This window comes from Nyctibius grandis, chromosome 1 (assembly GCF_013368605.1).
Source record: "Nyctibius grandis isolate bNycGra1 chromosome 1, bNycGra1.pri, whole genome shotgun sequence".
In the NCBI taxonomy this organism is placed as follows: domain Eukaryota; kingdom Metazoa; phylum Chordata; class Aves; order Nyctibiiformes; family Nyctibiidae; genus Nyctibius; species Nyctibius grandis.
The window spans coordinates 39,576,684-39,589,842 of NC_090658.1; the positions used below are offsets into that span (position 1 = coordinate 39,576,684).

Consider the following 13,159-nt stretch of genomic DNA (forward strand, 5'->3'; position numbering starts at 1 on the left):
GCTTTCTTGTAAATATTGAGGTATTGCCTTAAAAAGATAGAAGATGATCTCTGCCAACAAGTTTGCATGATTTGAGAGAAGGGTGCTCTACAATGCACATTAAACTAGTGCAAGTTGGGCCAAGTACAGATATCATGCACGGGCCATTTTTGGGTTGAAGATGATTTTTAAATTCAAATGTAGTTACACTGGAAATTTGCAGTACACTCAAATAAAATTCTTCTTCCTAAGGAGGAAAACTCAAAAGGAAGCAAATAACTTCTCTTAATGATAATATGCAGTCCTGGTGACATTTCAAGCCTAGTCTATCAGTAATTTACTTTAAAAAAGCAGTGCTTCTCACAGTAACAGAAGCAGCAGCAGGAGGAGTCTGTGACTTCTTTGTAGAATGAGATAATGGAGGTCAAGACACAACGAGAAATAAGAAATAGCCTGAAGAAAGGACAATAGTTACATCCCTTTCTCCTCTCTCCCTCCCCAATTTGAGTAAATTGGCAGCAACGAGCATTTCATCACAAGGAAAATCCCAGTCATACGACCTGTTTTCATTTAATTACATGACCTACCCTTCCCCTTGCCCTACTAAAGGGTTTTTTTACTGTTTACTCACATGTGCCTTGGAAATCATGACACGTGCTGAAAAGCAGTACCTCATTGAGATGAGATAAGTACCTCAGCTCATGAAGATCTTACAATGAATTTTAATAGGGGCTGATAGGATTATTCATTTAATGTCCATTTCTGGTTTTCCTACGTGACATAGGGGTAGGCAGCATTAAATGGTGGCTTCTCTGTATTTAGTACTCTCAGCATCAACTGAAAAGGACATGCATGGGTCCGAAAAATGGTGGCACAGAAATGTAACAATAGCACCATAAATGGTGTCTACCTGCTGTGACCACATTCTTTTTCATTTCAGTAAGAGATTATGATGGCATCACTCTTCTCTGCCACCACCCATGTACATATTTGGAGGGAAATGGGCAAAAGCTATAGCATCTACCTTCTGCACAAAAACTCACAAGGAAGTCACTTATAAGAAGGGAAAAAACACAGAACCAGCAGGCAAGATGCTTGAATCTTCCTGCAGTTAAGGGCAGTTTCCACAGCTAATATCTAAGACAGAAGGGTGCTTCTGGAGGTGTCCGCAGTAGGGAATTTCTAGGTTGTGTTTGGACCAGAAACTGGACCTTATTTGGCTCATTTTTTCCTTTGTGTCAGCCTCCCCACATTGTTTTCAAGCTTTCCAGTGAGGAGTTTATGATGGGCAATTTCTCAGTGAACCTGAGAATCTAAATCACTAAATCCCCCTAATCCTTTCACTACACTGAGTCACACAGTACCAAAAGCTTAATTGCTATAAATGCTAATAGTATCGGGGACAGACTTTCAGATTCTCTCTCAAAGCTTCTAGTATGACCACTTTAAGAAACAACCTGGTCTTATTTTCCACAGCCTGTTCCTGTCCATCCCCCTCCAGCCCCCGGTAATACTAAGACCATTAAAAGCTTTGCTCCATTGCAGATAGCATAAAGTGGGAAGGACTAACAACCCTGCATACTGCAGATACCAGATACTGAAATCCATCAAGCAACTGATTTTACTGCTCAGTCCCATAGGGAAATGCTAAGGTGCGAAAGCAGTTTATAGTTCTACAGGTAGCTTAAAATAGCTGTAAAATCTCACAGTATAGTAATTATGATGCTAAAAAACTCACAAAAAATAAAACCAGATGCAATTTCTTCACCTGATGGCACAGCACAAAAACTGGCAGGAGTACTCAAGTGTATCTTCCTATTTTTCAGTACTTCTTTCCTACAGCCCCTCTGAAACAGCTATCATATTCATAGAAAACTCAAAAAAGAAAGTGAAAAACAGGAAGGGTTTTCTTCCTTTCTTTGTTCAGACGTAGGGTTCGTTACAATTACTTGTGACAATGCAGGGTAACTATTTCAGACAAAGTGAGACTAGCAAGTTGCTGATATTGCTTAAAAGGTTTTACTTCTGAGATTACCATGACCCCACTCACTATAAGGAACATTAGAATGTATATTGCTACATCACCACAGGAGCATCAAAGAATTGTCCCCATTACATAGGCGGGGTACTGAAACACAATTAAGTGATGTGCTTAAGACCACATAGGAAACTCAAGGGAGAGCAGGCAATTAAATCAAACCCTCCCAAGTTCCAGTTTTGTGTTCTTATCACTTAATCAACTCTCTCTCCCAACTACTTCAAACCATGTCACAGCACAGCCTTTTTCAGCCACAGCCAATTTTATTTTTTTCTGGCCATATGAAATATATGAGCCAATTGGTTAAATTGAGCCAGTTTACTGAGCCAGTTGGTTAAAAGGGATGTCATTCAGAGGCAGGAATGAAGGTCTGAGGAAAATAAAATAGAAAATACAGAACTGAAAAGCAAGTGGTCTGCTATTTAACAGTGCAGTTCAGAAGAACAGCCAGAAAAAAAATAATTTTAAACTTGCCCTCTCTCTATCCTAGTGTAACCTGTCAAACCATATTTGAATTCATGAATGTGATGCTAAGTGCTCTGTGATGGTAAGTGCCACAGAGCTTAGCCTTTTTTCCTTAAGAAACTATTTGAAGTCTGCCCTTCTTGTTCATATTTGAATGATCTTGAAATCCCGAGGCAGTCTCAGCAGCACTGCATCCATTCAAAACTTTCTGCAAGTATTTTTATGGTTTCCGTGATGCCTTTGCTGTGGGATCCTAAAGCCCTCAGTCCCTCATACTACATATTTCTACTCAAGGAAGATCAGCAGGTTTAGATTCTTAAAATATTTTTGGGAGTGCTCAGGATAGCAATTACTTTGAAATACTTCTGAAAGGACCACAGGACATACTGTGCAGTCTCTTCTGTGCTGGACTATAGGCAATACAATCTCAAGCTCAGTCCTGAAGGACACTGCTTGATCTACTAGCAGAACATTCGGTTTGCAGTCATGGCTGCTGCTCTCCTACAGAGGGAATTGCGTGGTAAAGAGCATCTCCTCCAGGCTTGCGCGGATATACACTCATTACAGGCACCTACAGCCTACCTCATCTCTAGCTGCAGGGAGTGTATGAAAAGACAGGCTGTTTTGGATTTTCACAACTGAAACTCTAGAGGTCTTTATAGACAACTCATGGCTGTTCTGTTTGGTTTTGAGAGACCTGTATCTGCTGGTCATCTCAGTGGTCAAAGGAGCAAAGGGAAGAATACTTGCTTCCCTGGCTGCTCTGTACTGGGAAATTGTAGCTGTAAAAGGTCTCAGTACGAAGACGTACAATGTGCCAGGCTGAGCTGTCAGTGTGGGTGGGCTGTGCAAGGCTTGCTCCGCATTGCAAAATTCAGCCAGTTCACTGAAAATATTATTTCATCATCCTACTGCATGAGTCAATAGACATGGTTCTTTTTAATGGGGCTGTTTTATAATACGAGTCACTTATTGCTAATGGCCATCTATTTTGCCTTTGTAGGTAAACCATGGGCTATTACCCAGCAGTGAGTTGGCTCAGCAAAGCAATATCCTATTTACAGAAAAATATAAGTAAGAGTACATGCCAAATTAAAAAAAAAAAAAAAAAAAAGATTTGCCACTGCTTAATTTTCCTCTTTGCCTTCAACTCAGGGAAAGCTTTCAATAATACAAAAATTGAAAGGAAAAAGAACATTTGAAATTATTTCCATCTTTCACATTTGCAGACAGTGACGACAACATCTACTTTATGGTCAAAACATTTCTGTGCCTCACAAGAACTTCATTTCTGCTGGGAGGCAGGGTCTGGTGACTGCTACTTCTTTCCACATCACTTTGTTTCTTCACTCTTGGCACAGCGATAGTTATTGTGTGAAGCCCAGTAGAGCTGCGAGATTGTGGCTTGATTTTTTTAATGAAATTCTTAATAGGGCCTGCTCTGCTGAGCATTGTTACTTTCCTGGTAGTTAACAGCCCACAAGTAGTAAGGGTTAGATGGTGAAACACAAAGTGACTACAGACAGTTTGAGCCTCATTTTCTGATGATAGGAGTTGCCATTATACTATGTGTTCCCATGTGGTCTGTTGATACAATTTGCTTTAATACATGTAAATAGCAACCAGCTACCATAGGTATGATGATGATATCAAGTACTAAAAATATGCTAAAATGGCATTTGCACTTAGTGCTGCATCCTAGAAAGGAAATTCATCTCTTGAATCAATTTTATTCCTTAAGATCACCACAAGATTTATGAGAATATAAAAATATCTTTAAAGAAGGTCTTCAAAGCTGTGTAAAATCAAAGATAATGTGAAGAACAGGGTACTCGCATATCTTCCGTAATCTGTGTTGTTTTAGTGGGAACCGGGATCAGACAAAAGATCAGAGGATAGGATTTATAAGCTCTGGTCCTGCTTTGCTTCTTCCTGCCACATGACCTTGTACAAACCACTTAAATTCCTCCTAAGGAGTCCTACAAAGAATTCAGCAATATTTTAACCATTAGTCCCTCTCCTCCCTGATGTCATTAAACTATTGTGCGATTTTTTTTTTTTCTGTTTCTATAAAATCTGGTTGGGAAAAAAAATCCGTCACTAATAGGTATCATTATCAGAAATATTTTTCAACCTTTACCAATAAAAATTTATTATCTTTGATCAAAGGTCTTTATTACATTCTTTCTGCAGTCCTTATGCCCCTAATATACTCAGTCTTTACCTTTGTACAACCTTGAGCAACTGTTTCCCCTTATTTCATTTACTAACTTGTACATAAAGCCTCAGATCTTTGAATAGTCACTGAGAAACCTCAGTATATAGTTTTTTTCTTTGTAACTTTTCAAATATACTCTGGTCTATTAATTGTGGTGGGCCTTTTTGGAGCAACATTGCTAGTTTCTATGATGGTAGATACTGACACTTTGTCTTGCTGAAATTGACTGTATAGATCTTTAGCGATGCAAACGTTTTGCTCTCTTCTTTCCTGCAAGTCCTTTCTATAGTGCATGGAATTCAGCTAGCTCAGGAAAAGTAGCGTGAAAATATTCTTGCTACTCTCATAGCCTCAGAGACTATCTACCAATTTCATTAGAAATTCTGGCAGAAAAGCCAGAAGTATTAAGCTGTACAAGCATGAGGATTCTCAGCATCACATACGACAGCAAGATTCATGTTATTTCTGGCAAAAGAAAGCACCAATTCCAGTTCCTGGAGAAGAAGCAGAGAAATTGCCTTAATGCTATCTCTCTCTAATAAAAAGCTGTCAAGGAAAAAACATGTACATTTTTAGGTGTAAGGTTTATGTGGAAGTAACAATATCCTCATGTTGCTCAACTTCTAGTGCATAGATGCTTTCACTGCCACTTCTGATGCAACCATTACCTTCTCATGCAAGGCTGCCAGTTCAGAACAGAATGAATACCAACCAGCTGAGGGGATGCACTATGGGAAACACTGCATGGACTCTGCTTCCATGCATTACAAACAGCAGTTGTGGAATCTGGCCACATTTTGGCACAACACCGAAAACCAGTGAAGTTTTCTCATTGCAGTACTCAGCACATGGCACTTTCTGGAAAAAAAGACCCAAACCTATAACTCTGAAAGTTCTTTTTGGTAACAGCTTTCAAGTTGATCGGTCTATGAAAGCACAATAGTGGGGCTTAAACTAATTTTCAATGCCAGGCAATGAAATGGGACACAATCATTAACTGTCATTTGACAGAAGTGTTACTGGAATCTTCCTCAACAGCCTAACAAATGAGTCCTACATCAGGGGCCCATCTTGGCTAAAAAATGACACTTTGCCAGACAGTTTCTTGGCAAAAAGCAAAAGGAGCAAGCTGACTAATCTATTGTTGTATGAAGCTGGATTCAAACTTGTTTTCAAGAAAGGGCAGCTCAGCAATTTTAGATTAATGAAGGACTTTGGTCTGGTATTAGACATGCCTCTGAAATTTTGGGTGTGCTTCAGAGCTGTCTCTAATTTTTTTATTTTAGCCTGTTTGCCATTAAAAACAAGCTCAGGATGAACCCAAGTGCAGAATCAGACCTTTGGCTGAAATTCACTGATATCAGTTCTGTAACATCTCAGCTGTCACAGAGCAACTCTGCAAAACAGCACACATCTACTCCCATCATCATCTTCTTCAAGAGATGACCACAATTTTTTGACATTACTGAATGCAGTAATCCCTAGGCTCATGTTCTGCCAAAGAAGAACTACCATGACATTTAACACAAAGTAATACAAATCACAAATGATATAAAGGAGGCCTAAAGAAGCAATGTCTAAAAAATTCATTTTTTTAAAATAGGACTTTATAGCTAAACACTTTGGGTAGTTATTTTAAAGAAAAATATTTAGATTATTTCATTAAGGCACGTGGAAGTCAGCATGTGATCCTTCAAACACCAGCTGTTTAAGAGTAGTACAAGAATCAGCATAAGTTTTGAAATCACTGCTACACACTAACGAATCAGTGAGAGTCACCAATAGTTTTTAATGTAATAGTAGTTGTCATTGCTATTTCAGTTTTGCCTGTGGCCTCATTACTGATTTTAAAATCTTGATATTGAATTTGCGAGGGTAAGGTGGAAGAGGAAAGGGAGAAGCATACAGGATCCCTATTCTAATAGGAGAATGTTGGATCCCTGTCAGGAAGGAAGATGCTGAGGACAAGAAAGCAAGAACTATAAGAAGGACACTGCTAGAAAACACAGTGTTTCGCCTGGAGAAGAGATGGCTTTGGGGAACCAAGTAGCAGCCTTCCAGTAACTATGAGGAGGTTACTAAGAAGCTCTTCACAGCAGTGCCTGTCAGGAGGATGAGAGACAACAAACTCAAACAGGTTCAGCCTGAGTATAAAGAACTTTTTCACCCTGAGGACAGCCAAGCAGTGGAATATGCCCAGGGAGGTTGTGCAGTCTCAGTCCTTGGGGGGTTTCAAGACCTGACTGGATAAAGCCCTGAGCAATTGGGCCTGATCTCAGTTGACCCTGCCTTGAGCAGAAGGTTGGACTAGGGGACTAGAGACTTTCTGAGGTCCCTTCCTAACTCAATTACCTTATGATCCCATGAATGGTAGAACACATGCTATTTCATACAGGGAAAGAAATGGTAAAGGGGGAGAGAGACAGAAGGAATGAAAGGGCACTCATTGGGATGAAGACATGGATAGAGACTGCAGCAGTTCCTCATAAAGGCAGGGGTAGAAGACTGTTCACAAGAAGGTTGTTGAGGAGAACCAAGGAACGAAAGCAGTGACTGACAGATTCAGTGAACTCAGTCTGTAGTAGTACTGAACCAGCACAGCTCTGTCTACAAAGCAGAAGCCTAAGGCAAAGCCTGTCCTTTGGACAAGAGTTTACTGACCAGTTCTGGAAGCCCATCGAGGTTTCTCAAGACTACCAATGCTTCTGGTCAGGAGTCAGATCAAGACTCGGAAGTGGAAGATCAGCTGTTTGTCTTCCTGAAACCAGATGTCAGTCTCTACAGAAGAACTCTTTACAACAGCCAGTTACTTCTACACATAAAGACCACTCTTAGGTCACACCCCCAGGTTGCCAGATATTATGTTATGATTTGGTTTGGTGCTGTGAGATGTTATCTCACAAGTTTCAATGAAGTTATATGAAAATCTCTTATTTTTCTCCTTTTTCATTGTCATTCTCACTTTTTCTGACCGTGAAGAAAAACTCCAAAACAACACAAAGATAACAAAACCAAACCAAAATGTTTAAACCTGCTCATTTTCTTTTAGGATTTCACTACCTTTTTAGCAGTCTAAAATTCTGGTTGGCCTCATTCCATGGCTTTTGGGGAAGAGCCAACGTGGGGTGGGGGATGTTGCAAAATGTAGTGTTGGCATGCTCTTGTTCAAACCAGAGGCTGCTGGGTTGGGTTGGAATTGTTTATTTATTGATTGATGGAACTCAAAGAGCAGACTGGCCTGTGACCACTGTCCAGGTCACCCACCCAGTTACTAGGAATTCTGAAACTTACCGCCTGTCAATTTATTTTGAGAACGATGCTGTAAGGCAACATTTTAGTACTTTAAACCCACCTGTCTAGAGGAACCAGGCTCTGTGAGGAAGCTGGGTTTTCATTTAGCTGTTAAAGGAAAGACAAACCAACCCACCCAGAAAACAACATTACACCAAAAACCAAACCAAATCTTACGCATTTTATCCTTATTTTCCATTCTGGTTTGGGTTTGACCATGAAATTCTTATTGGAGGTACTGCTCATTTACTTGAATTTCACAGAAAATCTTTTCAGTCTTTTTACACGTTTAGAAATCACAGTACCCAAAAGGTTCATAGATTTTCTTTGGGACAGTTTTTATTTTTTTTTTTTGCTACAGTATTTAAATTACAAGCTTGGGTGACGGTTTCAAATACAATTATTTACTCCTTTTCCTAAAAGAAGCTTAAGTTAAATTTGTTACAAATAGTTATTAGTCCTTTCAGATGGTCTTGGTTTTACATTACAGTACAAAGTAGGCAAACATGTTTTCTTAGGAGGGTAACATCCCTTCAGGTTATTGAGTGGAATAGTACCCAGTCACACAAGAATCTGGACTTCCAATCTACTCTGCTTATTTGATAGTTCAAGCTTGCCTTTACTCCCAAAAAGCCTAAACAAGAGTTTCCCTTTTCGTTAGTCTACTTCCTACTGCTCATCACCAGGGCCATGAATTTTTCAAATACGAAAGCAAAGCTATTGGAAAAATTTTAAAACATGGGCTGTGTCTAGATTACAAACTTCTGCTGGCATATCTGGGCTGTGGAATATCTGCTTCCTTACTGACACTGTTTTGAAAACAAGCCTGTAGTATAGTGTGGCTACGCTACAGCACAGTGCTTTTCTTGGTGTAGTCTATGCTATTTGAGGTGAGGGTGTTAAGTTATGTCATTAGAAAGCTCTTTTTGGTAGCGTATGCTGAATCTACATCAAGCATCTTGTTGGTTTTGCTCTATCATGATAATCTCTTCAAAATAATTACGCTCAAAGAATGAACAGGAAGGTGGGGGTTTCTAGTAGAGTGCTGCAGGGGATTAAGTTGCCAGAGCTTCTTTGAAGGTACACTATCCACTTGAAATCCAGTCATATTTTAAGAAATTACTTTTTAACTACTGTCAAGTACTGAACCATTGCCTGAATTTTCCTACCAACTACAAACGGTTTTACACTGGCATAGTATGTTTCCCTTACTGCCAAGCAGAAGACAGTGGCAGGGAAGGAAACAGAATAAATAAAAACTTAAGCACAAAGGGCTTTAAAATGCACAAGGGGCAGGGGGGAAGCCTTTTTCCTCTGTTTTCTTCCTACTCATAACAATCTTAGCTGTTGCTCAGTATTATTTTACCTCAAAATAATAAGACAAGAGGAATAACTGTTCAAATCAACTATTTTTTAGCTTGAATTTACCTGACTGTAAGATTCTAACCCCTTGGGTCACCCAGGCAGAAGCAATGTCACCAGCAATCTAAAGAGAACAGAGCATACAGGAAGGCCAACATCAGGCCTACCCACAGGCTTGGAGTTCCATGCAAAGCAAATTTTGTTACATTGGTAGCTGCAAGTTTGATAACGTACTGCAGACCATGCAAACTATTTGCACTAACAGAATTGCCACACGAAGCAAGAATTAGTACCACCAGCTTTTTATAAAGGAATACCAACAGAAATTAGATCCAGATTCAACCACCTGGTTGCAACTGAGGAGCAAACAGCTCAGATCAGGAGCCAGGCAGCCTGTGAGTATGTACCCCTTCTGCTCCCTCAAATCCTGAGAGGCTTTGCAGGTGTAGTACCTTGGCATAGGCTGAGAAGGCTGGAGAGATGCTCCAAGTTACAACACAATTGTAAGGTAGCTGAGTCACGCAGAACGCCCGGCTGCTCATTTTTCCTCGGGTATGTGTTGGTAAAGTGGTGCCCAGCCTCTTCGTGATCTTCTTGTAGGCAGTTCTGCTGATATGAGTGAGTCTTTGCACTAGGAATATAGCACAAAGTGGACATAGCAGGATTTGGACCACTGATTTTAAACTGAACTGCTTATTAAAAATTCCTTTGACTTTAAATAGCTTTATGGTTTTAAATAAAATAGTTATTTTAAAATAATTTTAATTAAACAAACCTAGAAGTAGAGGATCTTTGATCTCCATATCTGATATACTTTTGAATAAATAGTTCTATATAGACCTCTTGATCTTTTTGGTGATGAAGTGCACAAAAACTTAGATTTTTTTTTTTTTAAGCTGAAATCAACAGTTGTCTCTTTAGGAATAAACTTAATATCCTGAAACACTCAATGCAAAGTTACAGAAATCCAAAATATATTCTAACTACACAGTCACTATAAATACATATATTTACTGAACGCATGCTTTGTAATTACTCTGTGAGTACATTACCAAAAAAGAAAATTAAGATTCTCTTTAAAAGAAAAACTAAATAAATAAACAAACCCAGACTTCAAATAATAAACTGAACCAGCCAGTAACACTTTAAAATACAAAAGTGTCTTTCCCTTTCTCCTTTAGATTAGCCCAGCATTATAATACTCTGAGGACAACAAACTAAAAATATACCAAACTACCGTTCTCAAGTTTCTTTCTGAAAGCAAAAGTTTTCATTAAATTGGGCATTTTAAATTTGCTAGTTTAACATAAAGCTACACATGAGGCTCCCTAAGGTATAAATAAACTAAGCCTCGGCAGTGAAATCAGAAAGAGAAATCATACATGCAATTTATTCTAGAAAAATGGTGATTTTAACTTTCACTTTAAAAACCCGTGAAATATAACAGTGTGTTAGGAACAATCAAGCTCACTAGAGGGACAATTTGCTTGCAAATGTCAGAAAGCATGATCATTTAACGTTATAATTCTGATCAATATCTTGAAGATTTCATTTCATAGTATTTTACAAAATAATATTCTAAACCTGAACACACTGCATCATACAACGTTAGTAAGCAGGAAATGATGGAGTGGAGTGAAGTGGACCCCTCAAAAATGCTGTTTCCTGAGATGTAAAGGAATCGTTTCATACTAACACCCGCGAGGCCATTATGCTTGGTGCAAGAACAGTTGCCACATTTTGACCAGAGTGTGGGCCAAAGGCCTGTGTATCTAATTCTCACCTTCAGACTCACGTCACTGTTTCTCTCGCACACCACACACAGAGGGCTGAGCACCAAGTAATAGAAATACCCATTTAAAATGACTCTTTGTACTGATTTAAATGTGTTTGTATAGCTGATAGAAAAAGAACGGATTTTACAATACAAGTCTCAGAACTGCAGGGCAAATAGATGTAAATATGCTTTATCTGCTGGAATGAGTGCCCTGGACTCCTAACATGCCACAGATCTGCAGCGAGCCTCTGAATCTCTTCTGTTGGATCAGTCCCACTTTACATAAGCATTCACTCATTGAGAGAGGCTGCAGCCACACAGTTCAGTGAACCTGTGCACTCATCTGGGATGAGTCAGACATGAGCCCTAATTGCAATAAATATTCACAGACAAAGGCAAGGATCATTATTCCCCATTTATGGAGGAGAAACTGAGGCACAAAGTGATTACTGCAAGTCAGTGACATAGCTGGACAGAAAACCCAGTTAGCCCCACACCTGCTACCAGGTGCTTTAAAATTGGCCAAAGCCACTTTACTATTTAAAGAGAATAATTTACTAAATATCTTACTTTTATTTCTGTGTTTAGTGAGACCAATGTTTTCTTTTTTAACCTTCCATTTCTAAAACAGCCCACACAATACTGGGAGTAAAGTTCCAGGAAATTTAGTGAAATCTGCCAGCAGATTTATCCCGCTTATGATATACACCGTAAGCTATAAAATACAGGGTTAGCCTGTTAATCACCAACTGAGGGCTCCATGAATGCTGCTGCACTCTTCTCACTCCACCCAAATAATTACATGGCTCACCAGAAGAATTAAAATGGAGAAAAATAGTAAGACTTAGAAGAAAAATAACATTTCCATAAAACACAGACTTATTGCATGATAGCTGGAGGCAACACCTTTGCACAAACAGCTGTAAATTAAAGCTGTCCTTTTACTAAGCTTCCAGAGATTGCTTACACAATGTGTGGTGATGGAAGAACATATAGAAAACAGTTAATTTTCTTCTTTCTTCCTCACTTGCTCAAGTTATTGAAAATCTACTTGCCTACTCTCAAAAGGGTGAAGAGAATAACTTTTTATTCTCCCATACCACACTGCTACAGCTTAAGACGTGAAAATTTTGCCACCTGATTGCTAAACTAGAATTTTCTTGATTTCTAAGTAAAAGTGTAAGTACATCATCAAATACACATCACCTGCAGGTGACAAGTGTTAGAGAACTTGAAATCACAATTTTTTTCTACCCTCTCCAGTAACCACTGGTGAGCTCTCAATGTGCTGTCTCCGCTCATTTCAACTATGAGAAGGCTATCCAGTGTTTAAGCTCTTCCATACGTTGCAATATCTGGGTATAATAGAAATCCATGTTGGCTGCAAAATCAGTACACACGGGGGATTCCATGTCACCAAAGGTGCAGTACAATGCAGTTCCTCCAATGCTAAGGAAAACAGTTGCTATGCACAGCAGGATCAGCAAAACACAGGAGCCACCAGCTACTTCATCTGTAAATATAAGAGCAGAAAAAATGGAAAAGGACAATATACAAGGCAATATGAATGTGTGTGAGAAAATCTGAGAGGTTTTTACCATGAATGGGAGAGGAGGTAAACACCCTTAATAATGCTCACTGTGTCAAAGTGACCATAATACATACCAGGAACTGTATATTTCTCTACCCTGTCTTTTCAGAAACCGAAATAATTGTATAGCTTAATTTCTTCAGCCTGTGTACCTGTCCTTGCTAGTATCACTTGCGGAGTTATTCCACACTGAAGCAAAATACACTTAACTGTGAGAATGTCACACAACCAAAGCCTTCCTTCATGGAAATAGTGAAATGAAATGAAAACTTTGAAACTGAAACAAATTGAAACATTCTTGCTTCATTTGTACTGACACTGACTGTGCTACCCTGAACTGTTTGTGTTTACTCTCACATTTTGACTGTAAGGACAGAGACAAAACCTTCAGGGTAGGCTAATGTGAAGGGTTATTTTACATGTCAGTTATTCTGTAGT

The 13,159-nt window shown here is 39.1% G+C and overlaps 1 protein-coding gene across 2 annotated transcripts in view; it reads right to left on the minus strand.

Annotated features, from left to right (window-relative positions):
* Window positions 1–8,308: 8,308 nt before the first annotated feature.
* Window positions 8,309–13,159, minus strand: part of CNST (consortin, connexin sorting protein) — a 52,721-nt gene continuing 47,870 nt past the window's right edge. Inside the window, exons 12-13 of one of the 2 annotated variants that reach the window (XR_011049585.1) lie at window positions 12,337–12,643; window positions 8,309–9,984 (exon numbers count right to left, since the gene is read on the minus strand). Coding sequence is in view for 1 of the 2 variants with exons in the window: in XM_068416727.1 (XP_068272828.1) it covers window positions 12,438–12,643 (206 nt within the window). In the remaining variant the exon portion in view is untranslated. Of the gene's footprint in view, window positions 12,644–13,159 lie in introns of both variants that reach the window. The other variant, XM_068416727.1, reaches the window with a different exon arrangement.